At 42.3% G+C, this 24,868-nt stretch overlaps 1 protein-coding gene and 2 pseudogenes across 7 annotated transcripts in view; 1 reads left to right on the top strand and 2 right to left on the bottom strand.

Moving 5' to 3' along the window:
- Positions 1-24,868, bottom strand: part of BIRC6 (baculoviral IAP repeat containing 6) — a 597,017-nt gene that overhangs the window by 418,698 nt on the left and 153,451 nt on the right. For all 7 annotated transcript variants that reach the window (XM_077486418.1, XM_077486420.1, XM_077486423.1 and 4 more), the window contains exons 13-17: positions 11,729-11,889; positions 6,881-7,012; positions 4,299-4,430; positions 1,128-1,303; positions 874-1,004 (exon numbers count right to left, since the gene is read on the bottom strand). In XM_077486418.1, the coding sequence (XP_077342544.1) occupies positions 874-1,004; positions 1,128-1,303; positions 4,299-4,430; positions 6,881-7,012; positions 11,729-11,889 (732 nt within the window). The remainder of the gene's footprint in view (positions 1-873; positions 1,005-1,127; positions 1,304-4,298; positions 4,431-6,880; positions 7,013-11,728; positions 11,890-24,868) is intronic.
- On the top strand, positions 2,899-3,205 carry LOC143990098 (huntingtin-interacting protein K pseudogene; annotated as a pseudogene).
- On the bottom strand, positions 20,818-20,936 carry LOC143990895 (5S ribosomal RNA; annotated as a pseudogene).

Genomic DNA, 24,868 nt, shown 5'->3' with positions numbered 1-24,868 from the left:
CCTGCCGATCATGGGTGCAATTATGCCTTATCCTTTAAGGCCCCACGCACACGGGCCATATTTTCTGTATTCTGCTGGCCCACATGTAATTATTACCAATGTGCAATCTGCCACACCTAAGCCACCAATTACACATTAATAGTCCCCTTGGTTACTAAGACACAGACAGCTCCTGCTGTCTAGCATCCATGATTGCCAACACAAAGAAGGCTTCAGCTACCCAATATCTTTTACTGGTATGTGTATTGGCAGCTAATAGACAGCATTTGCACTGCCTGCATGTGTACAAAATTATATATATATATATATATATATATATATATATATATATATATATATATATACACATACACACACACACACACACACACACACACACCTATGCATATACACTGCAGGTTTGTCTTCAAAGGCAGATTATTTCACATTTTGTTTCATGCAACTTTACGAAGCAGACCAATTCAGTTAGTATGCATGGGCCTAACCCTCTGACTGCCTAGGATATATAATAAACATTACGACAAGGAAACAGCTAGGAGAAGCCAGATAGCTACAAGGGAGGGGGTTTCACAATGGAGAACTCTGAGGAATCCCAGGTTTAGAGTTTCTGTAAACTAGTAGCACCCATCAGTAAACATGCAAACTTGCTGCAAGTAAATGAATAATCAGGGCTGGCATAAAAAGAACCTGCTACTGTCTCATTAGCCATAGTTTAGGAAGCATTTAAGCCCTTGTGTGATTGAATAAAAATAATTTCCAAAAAACAATACATCATTTTTTAAAGGCAATAATTTGGAGGGAGGGTGTGGTCTTCAGGAAATTTTCATTTCAATATCGGATTGAAAATTGGTGCACAGCAATAATCTAACATACCTTTCTTTTGGGATACATGTCTTTTTGAAGCGTCTTATGGTGACAGAAACTTCCTGGAGCAGGTCACATCCCCTGAGGTTATCAACTTTCCGTGAAGATGTGCCGGCATCAATTTTTGCTGCAGACTTATCCTTAAAAAATGGCGAGAGAAGAGTAAAACCTTAGTAGTGAATTGTATTGACACAAAAAAAAAAAAAAAGAGAGAAAAGAAAATCTTGTGTAGTGCTGAACACAATACACCCCTGTTCCCATACCTTGCCTGGAACAACCTTAGCCAGTAATGAGGCAAGAGAATGCCCTTTCACACTTTGTGGCTTCAATGAAGGTATCCGTACAACTGGCCGGGCGCCATTACACAGCTCCTCTACCCCTCTATCATTTGCCGCCTTCACATGAATTAAAAAAGAACGGTATTTGCCACCAGCCATTCCTAAAACAAAAACATTAACATTATTTCACAGCCAGGCAAAAAGCAGATCAGACAACCTTCTGGGACAATCCCTTATTTTTTGGGAAATAGTTTCCTGAAGTGGGAGGGCTATTATACACATCAGCCCTGCTAATTTAGAAACAATCAAAATAATATGTCTGAAAGCAACCACTAAAGTAAACATTCACCAATTTAAAAAAAAAAAAAACTCCTGCAAAAGCAACATCATATTGTGCTAGTATGCAGCGCATACTAGCACATTATGAAATGTACCTGAAACCAAAGCCCTCTAGCGGTGGTGCTGATGACAGGGCTTCCATCTTCACGGGTTCCGTATATTCGAATGGCCAGGCCACCATTCCCATGCATGCGAGTGATAGTCATGGACACAGAGCTCTGAAGGGCTGGAATGAGTATGCTGTCCTTTCAGAGTGCAATGCCCTAGTGACATCAACGCTGAAAAAACGGAATCTCAAACAGTACACATTTAGGAGATATTCTTTGTACCTACAGTTAAAGCTTAGTTTCACCCAAAAGTGCAACTTCCGCTCATTTGTCTCCCCCCCCCCCCATCACCTCTTGTGCCACATTTGGCACCTTTCGGGGGGGAGCGTATACCAGTCTTTGACCGGTATCCTGTCCCCACTTCCAGGAGCCACGGCCGTAGAGGTCACTGCTCGGATCCCTCCTCCTCGGCCAGTAGGCAAGAAAAGCTTTGCCTCACATATGCGCAGTAGGGTTCCCAGCATGAAGCTGTAAGGCTACACTGCGAGGTTCCTTTACCTGCAAAGGCAGCACCTGACAGCTATAAGAAACATCAGCTGAGGTGCCGAAATCGCAGGACTCCAGGACAGGCAAGTGTCCTATTAAAAGCTAGCAGCTGCAGTATGTGTAGCAGCTGGCTTTTAATTTTTGCAGTGGTGGGCGGACCTCCGCTTTAAGTTTTACTATAAGCTTACCTGTAGGTACAAGTGTGCCAGTGGCATTCCCTACTGCTTTAGGGACAGTTCACACCACATGCAGTCCAGTGCGTTTTTATTCAGCATCAAAAACGCATGGAAAGTAGGTTATATGATTTCCAATGCCAAAGTTTACAACAGTGCGGTCAGTTGCAGGGAAGAGAAAAAAAAAACAGAACATGCTGTGATGTGACCTGTGCAATAAGCCTGGTGGCTCTGCCATCTTGAGACCTTGCTGTAGGTGCTGGCTCATGCCTAAACCATGCGGCTCAGAGCTCTTTCAACATCTTGAGACCAGCCGAGTCTATGTTAGAGGATGTGATAAGTATATTCTTGTATTATACGATTGTTATATGTTGTAGATATCTGCTGTTTAGTATATCCCTGTTTTCAAGGGAAATAAGTCTAACTTGTTTACTAAGCAGATGTGTTATATGTTTGTTATATCATTGTGCTTATCAGACTGTTATAGACTAGATAATTTATAGTGATAGGCAAATTAATACATGTATGCAATAGTTATATAGGATATATTAGACTATAATATTGCACAGGTTACATCATGCTGCATTTTTCCTGTACTAGAAGGCAATAAAACGCATCAAAAAATGCACTGCCTCCCCCCCCTCCAAAAACATGGCGGCAGAAGGGGGTGTGGCGCTGGAGCTGGATTAAGGAGAACTGGAGCGAGAGGCCGGCTGACAAGCCTCGGAAATATGACAATGGGGCAGCCAACCTGGAGAGAGTGACCGACTGCGGAGGAGGAGATCCAGAGCTCCAACCTGGAGACGGCTATATCAGTAATTGGAAACAGAAGATCAAGAGAACAGAAAGCCAAGTAAGAAAGATGAATGAAGTGGAAATTCCTTGATCAGCAGCTGAACGAAGTCTAAGGGAACACATTAGAAATGTAGTAGAAGCTCTCACTGCTCTAACCAACTGAGCTAAATCACATTTACTAAAGCTTAATTTCTTCTTAAGGAAACCTTCCATTGAAAGTGGGAGCAAGCCTGGATGGTGGACAATACATTATACCAGAAAGGGACAACCTGGATCTCCCTGATAATTGTGAAACTACAAGTCCAAGCAAGCTGACATAGGTGTGTTGGGACTTATAATTCCACAGTTGACAAGGATTCTTTAGATTATGCCATGTTGGTTAAGAACATGCTTAACAAATGGACTAATAGGTACATAATGGTCCTATTCAAGTGTGTATTATCAATCTGAGAGGCCAAATGGCGATGTGTAATAAGTTATTTTTAATAAAGGACAACTTTATTAAAAAAATAAAAATAAATGACCCCTAGAATAGTGGAAAAAAAAACTGGAATAAAAAAGCAAATTGAATGCATCCGGAAAAGCATCAAAAACGCTCCAAAAACAAACATGCAGAAACGCATCCAGAAAGATCTGGAGTGCGTTTTTGTGGTGTGAACCAGCCCTTAAACAAGCCAATATATGTGTTTTAATATATGTCCAACAAACAGCTATTGCAGGCCGAGGAGGAGCAGCCACAGTCACACATTTCTTACCCAAATCTACTGCATGGGTAGAACTTTATAAATAGTGTTTAGTGTAATGGTATAAGATGAGATGTAATTCTCCTCAAAAGCATTTTTGTTATTAAAACTTATAGATGCAGCTCTAGAAAGCGCACTACAAAAAATTAACTCCTACAAAAATGTTATAAAATTTCACCAAAAGAAATGAAAAAAACATTTGAAGCCAGTGTCAGGACTGGGGGCATATTTGTGTGTGTTGGTTCTTTCAAGCTGCACGCTAAACACCAACCGAGACCGCAAAATACTGTACATCCCAAAAGGAAGGTCTCAAATGCCTACAAAATGTACTAGGCACACACAGAATAATTTTAGCAAGCAACATTTTGTCAATGTACATACTGTGTAACACACATAGTTAAAGAGTACAATAGCAGTTTAAAGCCCCTATTGTGGATAAATATAAAGGTTTTACCAACAGCCTAGTTTAAATTTCAAATCTTGTTTGGTAAAACAGGAGAATATCTGACTTACCTTTTACAAGTTTAGGACTTGTTAATGTTAGCATGCCAGCATGACCCGACAGATCAAGGCCACTTGCTAGCCAAACAGGGCCACACAAGATATCTTCTTTGTGCTCTTCTAAAAATGGACACAACCTTGGGCCTACCAAACAAAAAAAATACATATTAAGAACTATTACTAGCATAAAAAAAAAATGAATGTAATTAAGCCTTTAGAGAAAGGAACTAGATGACAGGCTCACTATTCCTAAAACTACATGTAGCTGATAGCGTTTTATGCCTTTATGTTCAATTTAGTTCCAGCTTAATTTTGCCCTCTGCTTCTCTTGTCTTGCATAGGAACAGCCTTCAAGCCCCTTCTGGTTGAAGTGGTTAGCACAAACAAGCAACAAGAGCAAGCAAGTCCTGCCACCTGTAATTGTACCATACACAGTGAGATCAGTGTAATGCCAGAACATGCACGGAAATAGTTGTGTCTGAACTATACCCCTTTTTCAAATAGGCAACAGGGAACATAGGCTTAAAAGTTATTCAGCATGAAGTTTCAAATAAATGCGTCAAAAAAAATGACAATGCGAGCATTCTACATAAACCACTTCAAGCCCTTGGGATGTACTTAATCGAACGACAGATTTCCTCTAAATGGGACTTTAAATGGGTACATTGGGATGTACTTATGTCGTCAGGTGCAAACGGTTATATACCAGGATCATGGCTATAGCTGCACCCACGATCCAGTATCAAAACGTTCAGCTGATGACCAGGTTTCAGGTAAAAGTGATTCAAGCAGCTTTAAAGCCACCCAGTCACTTTTACAGGGATGGGAATAAACCTCTGCTTTCAGAAAATACAGTGCCTTGAAACAGTATTCATACCCCTTGAAATTTTCCACATTTTGTCATATTATGATCAGAAAACTTAAATGTATTTTATGTGATAGACCAACACAAAGTGGCACATAATTGTGAAGTGGAAGGAAAATAAGTGGTTTTCCAAATTTTTTGCAACTAAAAATATGAAAACTGTGGCGTGCATTTGTATTAAGTCGACCTTTACTCTGATGGTCCTAAATAAAATCTTGTGGAACAAATTGCCTTCAGAAGTCACCTAATTAGTAAACAAAGTTCACCTGTGTGCAATTTAATCTCAGTATAACTACAGCTGTTTGAAGCCCTCAGAGAAACCTTGGAGAACAAACAGCATCATGAAGGCCAAGGAACACACCAATCAGGTCAGGGATAAAGTTGGAGAAGTTTAACGCAGGATTAGGTTATAAAAAATATACACCAAGCTTTGAACATCTCAGAGCACTGTTCAATTCATCATCCTAAAATGGAAAGAGTATGGCACAACTGCAAACCTACCAAGACATGGCCGCCCACCTAAACTGACAGGCCAGGAAAAGAGAGCATCGGAGCAGCAGTCAAGAGGCTCATGGTAACTCTGGAGAAGCTGCAGAGATTCAACGCTCAGGTGGGAGAATCTGTCCACAGAACAAAGATTAGTCGTGAACTTGACACATCTGGCCTTTATGGAAGAGTGGCAAGAAGAAAGCCATAAGAAGTCCTGTTTGTAGTTTGGGAGAAGCCATGTGGGAGACAGAGTAAACATGTGGAAGAAGGTGCTCTGATGAGACTATAATTGAACTTTTTGGCTTAAAAGCAAAATGCTATGTGTGGGCGGAAAACAATGCACATCAGCCTGAACACACCATCCCCACAGTGAAACGTTGTGATGGAAGCAACATGTCGTGGGGATGCTTTTCTTCAGCAGGAACAGGGAAGTTAGTCAGAGTTGATGGGAAGATAGATGGAGCCAAATACAGGACAATCTTAGAATAAAACCTGTTAAGAGTCTGCAAGACACAAGACTGGGGCGGAGGTTCACCTTCCAGCAGGACAACAGCTCTAAACATACAGCCAGAGCTACAATAGAATGGTTTAGAGCAAAACATTTTCATGTGTTACAATGGCCCTGTCAAAGTCCAAACCTAAAGTCAATTGAGAATCTGTGGCAAGACTTGAAAATTGCTGTTCACAGTCGCTCTCCATCCAATCGGACAGAGCTTGAGCTATTTTGCAAAGAAGAATGGGTTAAAATGTCACTCTAGATGTGCAAAGCTGGTAGAGACATCCCCAAAAAGACGTGCAGCTGTAACTGCAGTGAAAGGTGGTTCTACATAGTATTGACTCAGAGGGGCAGAATAAAAATTCAAGCCACACTTTTCAGATATTTGCAAAACATTTTTAAAATTATTTATCATTTTCCCTCCACTTCACAATTATGTGCTTCTTTGTGTTGGTCTAAAAGATAAAATCCCATTTTTTATGTTTTTGGTTGCAACATGACAAAATGTTGAAAATTAAGGGGCAGGATTAATTTTTCAAGGCACTGTATATAATATAGTGTGTGCCAAATAATTAAAAAAAAAAAAAAAAAAAAAAAATGCTGATTTACATACAGTGCAAGTGAACGTTTAAGATTTCAAAATGGACCCGGGCAGCAAAATGTTAAAATATATGCAATTGGTTCAGGTGAAAAATAACTGAAAATAAGTCTTGATAATGGATAAATTGTATAAAAAGTACTTACTTATAGAGTCATCTACTTCCATGCTTTGCGTGTCCTCACTTAAATCAACTAGGGTAGGTTTTCCATTTCTCTGAACTTCCACACTGAAGGCAGGAGACAATGGAAAGGAAATGGGCCTATCTACAGGGGTTTCTAAGAGGAAAAAAAAAGCGATCAAAAGTTAGAGCACACACAAAATATAATATATATAAAAAAATCATAAAGTAAAAGGTAAACATTAGTGTTTAGGTTAGTGTTTTTATGGCATTACACTATCTTAGCTTTTTTTTTTTTTTTTTTTAAGCGGAGGAGTCCTGGAGGTTGGTGTGGAGTTGGCGAGTCATTATCCAAGAAACAATGAGGCCTGTGGTAGAGCAATTGGACCTTGGAGTGAACAATAAGGGGGAATGGGCACCTGACCCATTTTTAGCCACATAGGTTCAAACAGTAAGTCAAAAGCGGAATGTAAATTGTGGTGGGACCCTCTGCTCTTTATTCACTATAAAGGATGTTTAAAGACTGTACAAACCATAGCATCTTTGTTGTTTTACATGTTTAACCACTTTCCGCCTGCCATATAGCAGAATGACGGTAGCAAAGTGGTGTGATATCCTGACCAGACGTCATATGATCTGATCAGGATAACACAGCCAGTGCGGTGATAGAGAGTGCTGTGTGTCAGTCCGACACCGCAATCATGATCATGGTATGGAGCCTCCAACAGACTTCTTCCCATGTGATGAGCTGTGACCAATTACAGCAGATCATCGCGTGAACCAGGAAGTGCCGGTAAACGACTTTTCTCGGTTCAAGTTGGCAGGGAGAGCCAATCAGTGGCTCTCCCTTTCAGAGGGGTGGTCTGTGCTGATAATCAGCACATCGATTATCAGCACAGCCCCCATCAAAAGGTGCCCATCAGCTGCCTATCAGTGCCCAACACCTGCTAGCCTGTCCCCATAAATGCAGGTGCCCATTCAGCAATGCCTGTCAGTAGTTGCTAATCAGTGCCACCTACTTTAATTGTTGGTCCTTTTTTCGTTTATAGTGTAAAAATTAAAAAAAAAATCGCAGAGGTGATCAAATCCCACCGAAAGAAAGCTCTACTTGGAGGAAAATGATAAAAAATTTTGTTTGGGTACAGAGTTGCATGACCGCGTAATTGTCATTCAAAGTGCGACAGCACTGAAAGCTTAAAATTGTCCTGAGCAGGAAGGGGTGAAAGTGCCTGGTATGGAAGTGCTTAGGAGACATTGGGCATTTTGTTCCTTTTTTTCCAAATAGTCATGTCACTCACTTTGTTTTTGACCTTTATATATGCGGTGATGATTTATAGTGCCTTGAGTGTCATGTTACAACCAAAAACAAATGTATTTTATTAGGATTTCATGTTATCGACAAACACACAATCGTTTAGTGGAAGGAAAATGATAAATGGTTTTCAAAATTTTTTTTTTTTTTACAAATAAAGTATAAAGCCTCCTGGAGTCAATACTTTCTAGAACCACCCTTTCGCTGCAATTACAGCTGCAAGTGATTTTGGGTATGTCTCTACTAGCTTTTGTTGCCTTATGAGTTTATGTGAAATCTTCATTAATATCTGTAAAATATTGTAATTAGAAATAGATCTCATTTGGCTTTCATCTATGAAAGTCAGGTAAAATGCCTCCCTCCAGGGGCTTGGTAAGAGCAGACAATGCGGGGCCGAGACTTGTATACACCATATGGAGAGCCACTCCCATTGTTCTACACCTACTCACTTCAAAGGACCCCATGCTGGGGTATGCAATGAAGGGAGGCAACCATAATCAATTGCCAAGTTCCTGGGGAAATCCAATTAAATCTTCTTCCTAGTCAAAAGGATTTGCATGAAAGGGGGCCGACTTATGTAGTGAGCCCTCCAATCATGATCCAAGCTAAGGCAGCCAATGGGGAATCAGCATGAAGGCATTTACCCAAAGCCAAGGGGAGGGAACAGGCTCTTTCTTGGGAACCAGTGGTCAAGAGTGGAACTCTGTAAGGATGGGTAATTATGGTTAAGGTGTTGCTTGTAACTAAATATACTGTCTTAGAGAATATACTTTGTATTCCTGCATGTAAATATATTTCAACCTAGTATTTTCTTCCTTGATGTAAGACCATAGATAGATATTTGTGTGTTAGCTAGACTTTCAACTACTTTTAATAAATGGTGTTATGTTAAACCTTTCTTTCCCTTGTCAATAGAATTCGTTTTAAACCTATATCATATCTTCTGATTAATAAATCAGAAATATAGATTTTAAAGGTTAACACTTTGCACATCTAGAGAGTGACACTTGCCATTCTTCTGCAAAATAACTTAAGCTCTGTCAGATTGGATAGAGCATCTGTGAACAGCAATTTTCAAGTTTTGCCACAGATTTTCAATTGGATTTGGGTCTGGACTTCGACTGGGGCATTCTAACACTTGAATATGCTGTGATCTAAACCATTCCATTGTAGCTTTGGCTGTATGTTTAGGGTCTTTGTTCTGCTGGAAGGTGGACCTCTGTCCCAGTCTCAAGTCTTTTGCAGACTAATCTTCTAAGATTGCCCTATAATTGGGTTCATCCATCTTACCATCAACTCTAACCAGATTCCCTGTCCCTGCTGAAGAAAAGCATCCCTACAACATGATGCTGCCACCGCCATATTCCACGGTGGGGGATGGTGTGTTCAGAATGATGTGCAGTGTTAGCTTTCCACCACACATAGTATTTTGCCTTTAGGCCAAAAAGTTAAATTTTGGTCTCATCTCACTAGAACACCTTCTTCAACGTCTGCTGTGTCTCCCACAAGGCTTTTTGCAATCTTCAAACGGAACTTATGGCTTTCTTGACACTCTTCCTTAAAAAACAGATTTGTGTTATACACAACTAGTAGTTGTCCTGTGGACAGATTCTCCCACATGAGCTGTGGATCTCTGCAGCTCCTCCAGAGTTACCATGGGCCTCTTGGCGGCTTCTCCGATTAATGCTCTTTGCTGGCCTGCCATGTCTTGGTAGGGTTGCAGTTGTGCCATACTCTTTCCATTTTGGGATAATGGATTGAACAGTGTTCTGAGATGTTCAAAGGTTGGGATATTTTTTTTTTTATTTTTTTTTATAACCCAACCCTGCTATAAACGTCTATATAACTTTATCACCGACCTGTCTGGTGTGTTCCTTGGCCTTCATGATGCCGTTTGTTCACTAAGGTTCTTTAACAAACCTCTGAGGGCTTCACAGAACAGCTGTATTTATACTGAGATTAAACTACACACAGGTGGACTCTATTTACTAAATTAGGTGACTTCTAAAGGCTATTGGTTACACTAGACTTTAGTTAGGGGTATCAGGGTAAAGGGGGCTGAATATAAATGCACGTCACACTTTTCACATATTTGTAAAAAAACGTTTAAAACCATTTAGCATTTTCCTTTTATTTCACAATCATGTGCCACTTTGTGTTGGTCTATCACATAAAATCCCAATAAAATTTAAGTTTTTGGTTAAAACATGACAAAATGAGGAAAATTTCAAGGTTTATGGATACTTTTTCAAGGCACTGTATATGCCGATCATAAAGAATCCTAGTAGTTTTTTTTTTTTCTTTCTCCAAAAGTTGTCACATTTTTATGCACTTTAACTGATGTACCGGTATATGTATCGTTATTCGATTCATCATTGTGTCACGCAACACTTTTTTTTATCAGACCGCAACCACTGGTGGTGGTGAGGTAATAACCTGTCAGAGAACTCAGGAATCGCAATAGCACAAAGTCAACACGACCGAAGGGACAGCGCCATAAGAGGCAGGAGATGAAGTTAAACTCAAAGACCAGACTGATGGAAAGTCAGATATAGAAGAAACATTCCCTTTAGTAAGCAGTATTTGCCTTTGGCCAACCCCAGAGTGCAAATGACACAGGAACTTAAGCAAGGAGTCCACCGAAGAAGTGAACTCAATGAGGCCGGGTTAGATTCATCAACATTTCTAGTAGCAAAAGGGAAGCAGAGAAGGAGCACCTGAAGAGTGCAAAAGACAAGGTATTAGCCTGTGAGCCCAACAAGGTACTCTATAGCTAAATGCCTAAAGGGAAAGCTAACCAAGGACAGGGCAAGCACTCAGGCAAGTCATCCCCCACTTAAAGTGGGGGTGCACCTTAAAGAGCAACTCCATTTCTGCTGAGAAACCCCACAAGCCCCTCCAGGTGATCAATGCACATTGCATGGATTTTAATAAACTTTGATGCAGATGCCTACCAGTTTCTGCTCTGTAGAAATAGCTGTCTGAATCATAATGGGAGTAACTATTACTGAAGATCATGTTACCCTAAATATTTATTCTGTGTGTTTACATATGTGTATTTATTAACTCATAGTTACTCATTGGCCAATAACTCCCGCTGCTGTCAGAGACAAAGAGAGAGAGAGAGAGAGAGAGAAAGAGAAAGAGAACAAGCAATACAACTAGGACATGTTTAAACCTAACACGGGGAATGCATTAAGGTAAAAAAAATGTTTAGCCTTTAGAACCACTTTAATTTTCTTTACAATGCTTATAGATACAACGATGGACCTTGGGAGTGCTGGGGAACATCCCGATAGAGAAAAAAAGGAAAACATAGGTACGTTTGAGTAGCAGTATGCCATAACCGTTTCATCATTTGAAATGCAGAAAAAAAAAAAAAAAAAACATGATCCTCCAACATCATTTTAAGAATTTCACAGAAGTAAATTACCATATAGCAATATAAAAAAAAAAAAAAAAAAAAAAACATACAAAAAGGGAGAAGAGAGGCATTAACTGTTTTCATAGTGAAATCTATTGAGTCTTTCACTAAATATATTAACATAAGTGCAATCTTACCATTGACTTTGGCCAATCCTGGAGCTTTGTTTTTAAGTAACGTTACTTGAATTTGTGGAATGTTTGTGATATTAGAGTTCAATAAAAACTTAAAGTCCACGTGTCCCACCATGCAGGCTTTCGGTAAAACCAGTTCAAAGACATGTTCATCCCAACTAGTGCTGATGACAATAAATAAAAATTACACACAATCTTGACTTAAAAACATTATTATAACAGCTCTTGCCGTACATTATGCATATAGAGTATAAAATATGTTTTAAAAACACACCCATACATGTCAATGTGTAAACACGAGTGCCACTGATCACCGGGGTACAGTTGCATCAGCGGTTTTGCATTATAAATCTCATTGTGCAAAAATAGAACCCCAGAGTGCCACAAGCAGCATTTTTTACTCTGTATGGCCATGGGTTTAATAGCCGTGTGCAAGAGTCCTAAATCACTCCTAGCTTTCAGAAGTCGTATCTATTCTAACCCCTTCCTTTTGTATAAAATCCCATACACAACTTTATAACATTTGTAGCAAGTGACAATTTAATGCTTTTCAAAAGTTCGTGCAACTTTCCGAAAAAGTTATACAAATATAAAGCCAACCTCAGAGAAAAAACAGTGAACCTGTGCCTGCAAGTCAACTTATGGAACATTACAAAGAAACTTTTTTCCCCCTCAACTCTGGTCACAGACGTAAGGTTTGAAATCTTTGTGCACCATCATTTGTGTTAACCCAGCTGTAATTCATTTTCTCAGACACCTAGCAAAATATTCAGTGTTGGCTAGAAAAATATTTATAACCCCCAAAACATTATAGCGGCGGAGAGCTTGTGTAGGTTCACTTGCGCGCACACACATCACGTGTAGGGCAGTCCATTCATTTGAATGGGCACTCCTACTCGCAAGAAACACAAGTAAAGATGTTCCAAAACCTTTCATTTTAAAATCGTGCTGCGCCAGGCCACATGGGTGTTAATTGACAGCACCCCTGGAACCTCTGCCAAAGAGCAGCACGTTTCTGTGTGGAGGAGACAGAATCTAGAGCAGCTATGCAGTTACCAATCAGCTTCTAACTTCAGCTTGTTCATTTCAAGTGGTTCTAAAGGCTTAACATTTTTTACCTTAATGCATTGCCTGCGGTCTCTGACCGTCTCCTGTATCATGTCTGCAGTCTCTGACCGTCTCCTGTATCATGTCTGCAGTCTCTGACCGTCTCCTGTATCATGTCTGCAGTCTCTGACCGTCTCCTGTATCATGTCTGCAGTCTCTGACCGTCTCCTGTATCATGTCTGCAGTCTCTGACCGTCTCCTGTATCATGTCTGCAGTCTCTGACCGTCTCCTGTATCATGTCTGCAGTCTCTGACCGTCTCCTGTATCATGTCTGCAGTCTCTGACCGTCTCCTGTATCATGTCTGCAGTCTCTGACCGTCTCCTGTATCATGTCTGCAGTCTCTGACCGTCTCCTGTATCATGTCTGCAGTCTCTGACCGTCTCCTGTATCATGTCTGCAGTCTCTGACCATCTCCTGTATCATGTCTGCAGTCTCTGACCATCTCCTGTATCATGTCTGCAGTCTCTGACCATCTCCTGTATCATGTCTGCAGTCTCTGACCATCTCCTGTATCATGTCTGCAGTCTCTGACCATCTCCTGTATCATGTCTGCAGTCTCTGACCATCTCCTGTATCATGTCTGCAGTCTCTGACCATCTCCTGTATCATGTCTGCAGTCTCTGACCATCTCCTGTATCATGTCTGCAGTCTCTGACCATCTCCTGTATCATGTCTGCAGTCTCTGACCATCTCCTGTATCATGTCTGCAGTCTCTGACCATCTCCTGTATCATGTCTGCAGTCTCTGACCATCTCCTGTATCATGTCTGCAGTCTCTGACCATCTCCTGTATCATGTCTGCAGTCTCTGACCATCTCCTGTATCATGTCTGCAGTCTCTGACCATCTCCTGTATCATGTCTGCAGTCTCTGACCATCTCCTGTATCATGTCTGCAGTCTCTGACCATCTCCTGTATCATGTCTGCAGTCTCTGACCATCTCCTGTATCATGTCTGCAGTCTCTGACCATCTCCTGTATCATGTCTGCAGTCTCTGACCATCTCCTGTATCATGTCTGCAGTCTCTGACCATCTCCTGTATCATGTCTGCAGTCTCTGACCATCTCCTGTATCATGTCTGCAGTCTCTGACCATCTCCTGTATCATGTCTGCAGTCTCTGACCATCTCCTGTATCATGTCTGCAGTCTCTGACCATCTCCTGTATCATGTCTGCAGTCTCTGACCATCTCCTGCATCATGTCTGCAGTCTCTGACCATCTCCTGTATCATGTCTACAGTCTCTGACCATCTCTTGTATCATGACTTTGCTACATAAAGAGAGTGTTAAAAAAAAAATGAAATCCATGAGCAGTAATGGTGATGCATCGCAGTTTCGAAGACATAATCATAATCCAATCGTGAGGCCAATGAAGCGCTCCTCTGCAGAGCAGGCAAGTATAGAGAGGTTTGAGATTTAAAAAATAAAATAAAAAAAAATTATGGATTTTCCTACAGCTTTGCTGCAAAATCCCTTTCTTGGAGTACACATCACGGGACATAGAGCACAATAATAATGACTATCTGGGTTATACGTCACCTATAGGTGAATGGACACTGGCAACGAATAGACCGAATGTTCCCCCCATATAACCCCTCCCATACAGGAAGTACCTCAGTTTTTGCAGCAAGCAGATCCCAGAAAAGAGGAGAGGGACCTCTGTGTCCCTTGATGTATCCAAGAAAAGTATTTTACAGGTAAGCTGTAGGAAAAATCTATTTTCTACTGTACATCACAAGACACAGAGCACCATAATAATGACTATCTGGGATGTCCTAAAGCAATGCCCCTGAGGGGAGGGAGACACTATTATAGAAACTGCCAAAGGAGGACGTACTCCATTATTTGTAATACGCTGAGGTCAAAGGCAGTATTTTCAACACAATTGAAATAGACCTGGAAAAAAACCCTGTAGATGTATAAACCAAAGACCATATAGTGGTCTTGTACACCTGGGCCACCGACATCAGATGGATGGCCAAAGATACTCTCGCACCTGGAAGAGAATCTCTCCCCAGAAAAAAATAAAATAAATTTTATTTCCATTTAAACCATAGGCATCAATGATAAATTGGCAGATCCACTGCTAAATATTCAACCTGGATGCCGCCTGCCCTTCATGGGCTCTTCTGGCAGCACAAACCAGGATTCCCGACTTGTGATGACAACTCAAGTAGATCCTGAGCGTCTGAGCTACCTCTAGAGTAGGTAGCAATCTTTCTCCTGCCGACTGTGGCTTAGGAGAAAAATAAAAAGCAAGACACTGTCCTGATTCAAGTGAAAAACTAGAAATCACTTAAGCAAGAAAAATGGATCAGGACGCAACATCACCTAGTGATGCGAGACCAAGAATGGCTCCTTGCATGAAAGAGCCGCCAATACCGACACTCCACTTTGTGAAGCGATAGCAACCAAAGAAACCACATTCTGAGATAAAAGGACCAACAGAATCCACTGATTGTTCAAAAAGTGGCCTTTGCAAGGACAGTTAAGACCAATACAAGTCCCAAGGACACAAGAATGGCCTGAAAGATGGGATTGTCCATGTTACCTGCTGTATGAGGTATGAAAAAAAGAAAAGGGCGTGAGAAACAATGACCCCTGGAAAAAAAAAAAAAATAGGGACGAACCCTGACCCTTAACTGTATTTAAGGCCTAACTCCTTTCTTCTACCGATTGGAGAAAAAGAAAACATCCCACCCACATATTTCTGTGGTTGCCACTTCCTAGCTTTGCGCCAGGCCAAAAAAAATATTATCAAGTCCTGTAATTGAAGTTCCCTGACGCTGGCTTCCAGGGGCTCAACAAAGCTGAGATACAGGACTCAACACCATTAGGTCCCGCTGGACTGGGAGTGTCCAAAAGGAGTAACCCCCCGCAAGACCAGCTATGTCTGCATACCAAGCTCCACTAGGCTAATTTGGCCAACACCAATATCAGTGTTACCACCTTACGGATTCTTCGCAAAAGATGTGTCAGAATCCGAAACAAGGAAAAGAGCCTCAAATAAGGGAGAACCAGACCTTAAGGTGCTACCAGTACATGTACCACCATTGGCAGTGGGACTCTTGTCTCAGACACACCTGTCCCAACTGTTGTAGAACTTGGAATCTAGTATATTTCCCTGCAGAGTTCCCTTTGCCCCCCACCTATACCTGTAATATGTATTGGCGATGAAGACAGCACTGGTATTGTTTCAGACAGAATGGGGTACACCTCCCTGAGTCGCATGATCTCCTGATGGTTGATATACATGCCTGCAGAGGATTTCCAGATTGAACCTACAACAGGTTTGTCCTATAATCCAGAGCAGGCATACTGGCCAAAGAATTACCAGCTATTGGACAGTATTTTCTCCTGTGGAGATCAAGCCCACTGAACTGTAGCCAGCCTTAAGTCAACTTAGAGAGACTGGCATCAGTGGTTATATTCCAGATTCCTGAAAAGGAATAATATCAAGCACCAATCTTTGCTCTTCAACACCCTAGAAACAGAGCCTTCCGGCAAAGCAAAGCCTGGATCCCCCAGTTCCTGACAGGGAATGAACCTCTACGAAGACCTGAAGCAGGGCTGTATGTAGAGAACGTGCTTTGACCCAAACACAGCTTCCTTCTGTAGAAATATATCGAAAGGAACCCCTGGAATTGACTGCTTCTGAGCAAAGATCGAGTATTGAGGTGTCTTCAGTAAGCCCAGCACCGGGGCTAGATGCTTTGAGAATCCTCCTGAGCTGTGGCCAACCCAAAGGAAAGATTTACACACACCCCCCCCCCCCCCGGCTTTACACTGCAATTACAAAAAATAGGATTTTTATAACAGCTTACCTGTAAAATCCTTTTCTTTGGAGTACATCACGGGACACAGAGCCGTAGTAGTTACTATGTGGGTTATAGGCCACCTTCAGGTGATGGACACTGGCACGCCCTAAATTAAAAATTGCACTCCCTATATAACCCCTCTCACCTGTGGGAGTACCTCAGTTTTGTAGCAAAGCAATACATGTGTTTACAAAGAAGGGAGGGATCTTTGTGTCCTGTGATGTACTTCAAAGAAAACTATTTTATTAATCATACATCACAGGACACAGCGCCATAGTAGTTACTATGTGGGATATCCCATAGCAATACCAACTGAAGGGAGGGAGACAACAAAAGTAGTGCACCAAGAGACTAAAAGGACTCATACTGCAACCTGCAGTACACTGCACCAAAGGCGATGTCCTCATGCAGTTACATCTATTTGATAGAATCTGGGAAATTGATCGACTGAAGACCAAGTTGTGGCCATGCAGATTTAAGCCATGGAGGCTTGGTGATGTACTGCCCAAGAAGCACCAACAGCCCTGGTGGAGTGCGCGTTAATATGAAGAGTAGGAACTTTCCTCTTAAAACCACAAGTCTGAACAATCACTTGATGAAACCATTTAGAAACAGTAGATTTTGATGCTGTCTGTCCTCTTTTAGAACCATCTGGCAACACAAACAAAACCTTTGATTACGAATCTGAGCAGTCTCTTTCAATAGACCCTGACCGCTCTCACCACATCAAGAAAAAGTAGTGACTTTTCTTCCACAGAAACAAAGTTCTGGAAAAAAAAAAATGAAAGCCGAATATCCTGGTTTAAATGAAAACCAGATACTACCTTTGGTACGAATTCAGTATTCCGCGATACAGCCTCATCCTTATGAGCAACCAATACGGCTCCTTACAAAGGGTCAATACTGATACTCTTCTTGCAGAAGATATGGCAACCAAAAAAATTATTTTTCCCTCATCAAGAGGACCAAGGGAATACCCGTACTGGCTCCGAAAAAAGACTGCTTCTATAAGCTGACAGGACTGAAATTAAGTCCCAAGGTTCAGGGGTGACCATACTGGAGGATTAATCTGTGTGTTATCCCCTGAATAAAGTTACGAACCAGAGAGAAGCAAGTGGTTGATTAAAAGACCGACAAATAAGGCCGATATCTGGCCATCGATAGTACTAATGCCATCTGTAGGAGTTCAAGGATCCTACCCATGACATATTTCCTGGGGTGCCAACCCCTGGATCTACACATATGCCTTCCAGATTATTGACTCTGGAGTCAAGCTTCCTAGCATTTACCAAAGTAGAACTACTGAGTCTAATCGCCCACGATCTTTCAGAATGTGGGTGTCAATAGAAAAATCGCTAAAATTTGCATTTGTAAGGCTGGAATACCTGAACTCATGAGAGGTGGCCTGGCCATAGTGGTGGGGTCCAAGGGTCCCCCACCGCCATCTTTACAATCTCAGCAAACCAAGATCACTGAGGCCACAAGACTCACCTCCTTCCCTTCTTGCTTGATCCTGTGAAGAAGGCGCTGAAGCAGAACAGGAGGGAATGCAAAGATCAGTAAAAAACTGATCCCACAGATCCCTTGTCCTTGAAACAAAGTTCCACATCCGGAACTCTCCATCTTCTGGATTAATCAGAAGTTTGGGCGACCACATGTGAGGGACTGAGACTTAAGCTGGATGGTTGAAACTTGATTAAATATACTCTTGTGTGGAGACAGATCTTTTCCAAAAGTCTTGGGACACATTTCCAGAGATCGCATCCTATGCTGTCAGCTGACACTTTAAAGCTCTATTGACTCATAGAACGTAGGTTCTTTTAGGTCCGAGCTATCTGGTAAGCTCATATCTTTACAGGTGGTGGTGGTGTTACACTAGTGACTGCAAGTCAATACATACTGTTCGGTCTCTTGAAGAACGCCCAAACTTCTGATTAATCACGTGGGATCTCTGCATGATGGACTATTTCACTTAAAGACTTTCGCACAATTTGTTTTGTTCATTTATGCTGCAATAACTTGTTTTTTTGTGCAAATTCACTATAAGTTTATTCTATGTTTATATATGTATGATGACATCATTGCACTGATCACATTTTTTGTATCTTTTAAATTTTATATCACTCTTGTATATCAATATTAGTCACCATTTTATTTTTTGCACTTTTGCATGTATGGTGGTCTTGGCATTCCTTCAGCCAGACTATCGTTCCGATCATATTTAGCGCTACACTTTACATACCAATCCACTTTTTTGAAACAAAGTTTATCTATTTGTTGTGTTAGCTGCTTGATTTCATTCATTCTAAGTTTCCAGGCAGCGCAGTGTTCCCCGGACTGCATTCTCCCCGGAAACAAATTGTTGGCGACTTCATGTAGTCCACCTGTCAATTCCTATTCCTGGAATGAAAATTGTAAATAGGCAGGGAATGTTTTCTGCCAAGATAGAATGATTCACCTCTTCCTGGGCCGCACGACTTCTTGCGCCCCCTTGGTGAATCATAAAAGCCACAGCTGTGGCACTGTTGGATTTGATCCTGACAGGACAATTCTATAGTTTGAGCGTCCAGGCCTCGAGGACCAGGAGTCCTGCCCGATTCTTTAGAATATTTAGAATCATTGATTTGGACCATTTCCTTAGGACAGATGTTTTTTCCAGGACTGCTCCTCAGCCCAGAAGGCTGGTGTCTGTTACCACCTTTCAGGTAACTGGTAGAAAGGATTCCTCTTTATGAAGGTTTTTGGATATCAACCACAAATTGGGGCTCTTGACAAACATTGGGGGATAAACGTATTAGGAAGCCCAGAGCTTGGGCCTTCTTCCCAGCTGAAAGGATACTGTTTAGCAGCAGTCTTAAATGAAACTGCACATAAGGAACGGCCTCGAAAGAAGCCATCATCTTTCCCAACAAATTCATGCAACGCCGAATTAAAGGATTCTTCTTTGACTTGAGTAATCAGTTTCCCCATGGAACCGATCCTTTCCTGTGGAAAAAAACATCCTCTTCTAAGCTGTATCAATGATCAGTCCCCAGTACTGCAGTCTCCTTGATGGATTTAAGGAGGATTTCTCTAGTCTGAGAATCCAACCTAGGTTTTCCAGGTAGCTAACTGCGGTGACCAAGGTTTGGACTAAGCAGGCTACCGAATTGATCTATGAAGAGAAGATCTAAATAAGCTAGTATTTTTGTACCTTGAGCCATTACCCTGGCTAACGAGGAGCCAGGACCTTTGTAAACACTCAAGGTGGAGTAGCTAGACCAAAAGGCAGAGCTACAAACTGAAAATGAAGATTTTCTACCTTGAAACGTAACTTTCTGGTGAGCTGGAAAAGGGGGGGGGGGGGGATTTTTACATGGAAAAAAGCAGAGAAGTTCTCCCCCTTGTAGGACTGAGACTACTGATTGGATTGACTCCATGCGAAAAGAATGGCTATTCAAGCCTGATTTAGATCTTTGAGATTCAAAATGGGTCTCACATTCCCGTACTGTTTTGGAACCGTAAGAAAAGGTTTGAAAAAACCCTAATCCTTGCTCTACCAAGGGGACCACCGATATCACTCAGACAAGAGATGATGATCCAAGCAAGAAAGACTTCTTTCACTGGATCTCTGGCAACGTTTTTATCTAAGAAAACGAAGAGACGGGAATTCTGACATGGTTCCTGGCAGACATTTTAAAGCTGTAGAGACCCCCCCTCCCCCCACTTGAGCGAGCGGGGGCACCCTTTCATAAGGCTTTAGTACTTTGTTTTGTGGGTTACCTCCCCCGGGTCCTATTTTGACCCTGGGACTGACCCTGAGGTTTACCTCTTGAATCCTGACAGTGGAGACCGTCGTGACTGCCTGGAGGCAGATGCCCCTGGCTCTAAGAAAATACTTAAACTTCTTAACCAGAAAAAAAGGGACCTTTCCCCATTAGAAATTCTTTGGATATACTTCTCCAGATCATCTCCAAATAACCGTTTACTATAAAAAGGGACCATCTTTTAACCATAGGATTCTATGCATATGTATCAGCCTTAGCATGAGCCATGGGGCCTGGAGAATAGAATCTTTCATAGTGATAACTGTAAAACAGAACACTGCCAATATGCTGGCCAAACCCCGGGCCTGCTGATCAGGAATGACTTTGGAGTACCTCTGTCTACCTCTATTCTAGGTCCTAGAAACCTACGGCACATGGAATTCCCAGGCGGTCTCCCATGCAGGTACTAGCCAGGCCTGGCCCTACTTAGCCTCCAAGATCAGACAAGATCGGGCACCTTCGGGGTGATGTGGCCGTAGGTCTCTGAATGCCAGCGCAGGTTTGAATGACTAAACCTGTGTGCAAAATATATTTTTGACAAAGGAACTCCAACTTCTTATCGGTTGTACCCTTTAGCATATGAGCATTGCGTACTGGACAAGTCAGGTTTTTGTATACAGAGGATATAGTAGCATAAATCGCTGGAACTCCCCATAAAGCCCTTCCTCCATAGAATAAAGGATTGAGAACTTTTTTCTGGGTGTTCTCACTCAGAATACATAATGCTTTTTCTTTCCATTCATGAGTAAGAAAGCTTAACAGATTGGGGGGCTTTTAGTGAACCCAAAGAAGAAGTGGGCTCATCGACTGACTGCGTTACTGGCAGTAAAAATGTGGAGCAGACCAATTCAGTGACTGAAAACAATGTTATTACCTGTTAACTACTTTTTCCAGGAATCTTCCAGTTACAGAGAGATAGGCTCCTCACTCCTAGCACAGGAAACACATGATCCACATCATAAAAGCAGCACACATGTATTAGCCCCTCAATATTAACAAATAAGCAGTTATTAACCTTCATTAGCGTAGCTTTATCTTTACTCTGTTTTACATTGCTAATCACAAAGGAGGAAGGGAACTGACGTCGTCCTGGAAGATTCCTGGAAAAAGTAGTCAACGGGTAATAACAGCATTTTTCCAAGTCATCTTCCAGGACGGCCTACAGAGAGGACAAAATAGGACTACCTGATCAGGGCGGGACCAAAGCCTGCAGCACTTTCCTGCCGAAAGACTGACTGGCAACCAGATCCAGTCTAATACTTTACGAATGTCTGAAACCTGGACCAGGTTGCGGCCTTGCAAATCTGGGAGGGGAGACGCACCGGCCCTTTCAGCACAAGAAGTAGAAACCGCTCTTGTGGAATGAGCATTTATTCCTAACGGAGGAGTCGAGGATGCTGCTTTGTATGCCTCCTCGATGGTCGAATTCATCCACCTTGCGATGGTATTTTTAGATGCCCTTTTACCTATGTTTGAACCTACAAACAGGCTGGTGGAACGTCGCCATTCCTTGGTGCACTCTATGTAAGCGATCAAGAATCTGACATCTTATTAAATCCTGCCTCCTTGTTTTTAGGATTTCCGCAAAATGATGCTATCACGATCTCTTTTGACCTATGGAAGTTAGACGGTACTTTTGGGAGAAACGCCGGAACCAGCGAGAGGATAATCGTCTTGCAAGATGATGCAGAAGGGCTCAATCACTGAAAGCGCCTGTATCGCACCAACCCTCCTAGTGGAGACTAGGGCCACCAAAATCACAGTTTAGGTTAAGAGTTTTATGGGTAGTTTGTCTATTGGCTCAAACTTTGTATTACAAAGACTTTGCAACACAGTGGATAAGTGCCAGAAAGGGAACCACCTTGACTTGGGGACCTGCTGATGGATGCAAGAAATCTCGACCAGTGGCTCGTCTAACAGTCTTTGATTTAAAAAGCTAGATAGAGCCGATACCTGCACCTTAAGGGTACTGACTGCCAGATTTAGATCTGCTCCAGCTTGGAGGAAATCTAGGATCACCGGTATCATGGCTCCTGACACTCTTATTGAGCAGGCGCCAGGCCCCAGATTTTTTCCATATTTTATTGTAAACAGCGTTAGTGGACGGCTTCCGGTTGCCAAGAATGGTATTGATTACTTTTGCAGATAACCCTCTCTGCTCTAACAGCTTCCTCTCAGAAGGCAGGGCATTCGAGAAAAAGCTCACTTCTAGAGGATACACCTCTCCCTGAGATACAAGGTCTGCCCTGTAAGGCTGGATTCACACCTATGCAGTTTTAGTCCTTTCAGATTTGCACTACAGTCCATTTAGCATAGTTTTCTATGGAACACGTTTTGTAGTACAAATCAGCAAAATGCAAAAAGCACTAAAAATGCATAGGTGTGAATCAAGCCTAAGGCAGTCTCCAAAGCTCCGAGATGCTGAGTCTTAGTAGTCCCGAGAACCAAGACCTCCTTGGCCAGAATGGTGCGATCAGGAAAAGCTTTGTGCGCTACACTTATCTTCCGGGTAATCTTTGGAATGAGGGCAAAAGGTGGAAATGGATACACCAGATTTGCCTCCCAGGATTGGGATAGGGCATCTAGGCCCAGACCTAGATGACCTCTCTGTAGAGAGAAAAATTGTTCCACCTGCCTGTTCTGCCTTGTAACAAAAAGGTCTATTTGTGGGATTCCCCACTTCTGCACTATCTGTTCGAACACTTTTCGATTCAAGCACCACCTTGAGACAGAATCTCCCGGCTTAGGACATCTGACGGAGTATTTAATTGCCCTTTTATGTGAATAGAAGACAGGGATAAAAAATTTGCCTACGCCCATTCAAGGATCTTTTCTGCTATGCTCATAAGACCTGGGACTCTTGTACCTCCCTGCTTGTTCATGCAACTTACTGCGGTAATATTGTCCGAAAAGGACCCGCATGTGTCTTCCCTTGAGAATCGGACCAAAAGATGGAACAAACCACCTCAGACTGCCCTACGTACTGCCCTAAGTCTTACTGGCCTGATACAAAAACAAAAAAACAAACAAAAAACAGCAGCCTCAGATGCTTCCCTCACCGTGGTGGGGAATAGCTTACAGCATCTGGTATGCCCAGGCAGTCTTCCATCTGTATACTAACCAGGCTTGATACTGCTTAGGCTTCAATCAACCGAGATCAGGCATGAACAAGTGATGTGGCCACAGTCTGATGAAAAATGAATGCACCAGAACACACTGCAATGCCAAACACCACAGTGGTTCAGAAGCACCCGAAACCACTGTCCATCGAGAGATGTGGATACCTGCGAGATCACTGAACCTGAGAGCAGTGCCCCTGCTTCCCCCAGCTGCCTCTATTTTGTGGAACGGTTTAACTGGTATAACAGGTGGCCTAATAAACAGTCCAAGGATGCAGGCCTAAAACAATGTTGGTTTACCTCTAAGCAAGCCCTTAGGAATGCAAGTGCCTAGGCATGCGAAAGGCAGGTATACAAGTGCTCTGGCCATTCATGCATTAATGTATGCAGTACAGGGTTAATACACTCATACGGATGTACCCTCAGGTAAACAAGTACCCAGACAAATAGGCCTATATGCACCCGGAGAAAACAAATACGTATGTATACAGATTAAAAAAGGAAGTAAACCCTGATGAGTTTACTTCCTCTTTGATTCCCTGCAAAGGTAAAGCATAATGGACTACTATGCATCGCATAGTAGTCCATTATGCGTCACTTACCTGACACGGGAGGCCAGCGAAGTCCCCGCTGTCCCCTGTAGTCCGGAGCGTCCATCTTCTCGGTGGGTCTCACTGCTCTGCCGCTGTAATTCGGCAAAGCCGCGATGACGTCACTCCCGCGCATGCGCCACGGGAGCCGCCACTCGCAGCATATCGCCATTGACAGCGGCGCATTCAGTGCGCTGCTGTCTACTGCACATGCGCCTGTCTTTGGGCAAATATCTCCTAAATCGTGTAGGTTTAGGAGATATTTCTTGGACCTACAGGTAAGCCTTAATCTAGGCTTACCTGTAGGTCAAAGTTGGTTGTAGAGGTTTACAACCACTTTAATGTAACATACATATGTATGCAGTACAAATGAAAACTTGCCAGCATGTGTTTAAGAAACATGGTTCTATGGACCAAGTGTTCATGCAAATATGCATTTGGGCAAAATATGAAAGTGTGCGCTGTATACACGCATTCATGCAACACGTGCCCATGGAAACGGGCATTCTCGCAATAAGCAAGCATGCGTTTATGAAACGTGTTTATGCAACACCTATCTATGTAGACATGTATAAACATGCACCTTTGTGCAACCATGTATCCTTATGTGATCCAGCAGCTTTCAGCCATCATGCAGCTTTCTGCAACCATGGGGGTTATTCACCAAAGGCAAACCCAACCCGCACCACAAGTGTACAGCAAGC

This window comes from Lithobates pipiens, unplaced genomic scaffold (genome assembly GCF_037356315.1).
Source record: "Lithobates pipiens isolate NorthernLeopardFrog02 unplaced genomic scaffold, aLitPip1_a1.2 Scaffold_18, whole genome shotgun sequence".
Lineage (NCBI taxonomy): Eukaryota > Metazoa > Chordata > Amphibia > Anura > Ranidae > Lithobates > Lithobates pipiens.
Note: the sequence above shows the minus strand (reverse complement) of the source record. Positions and strands in the feature narration are given on the sequence as shown.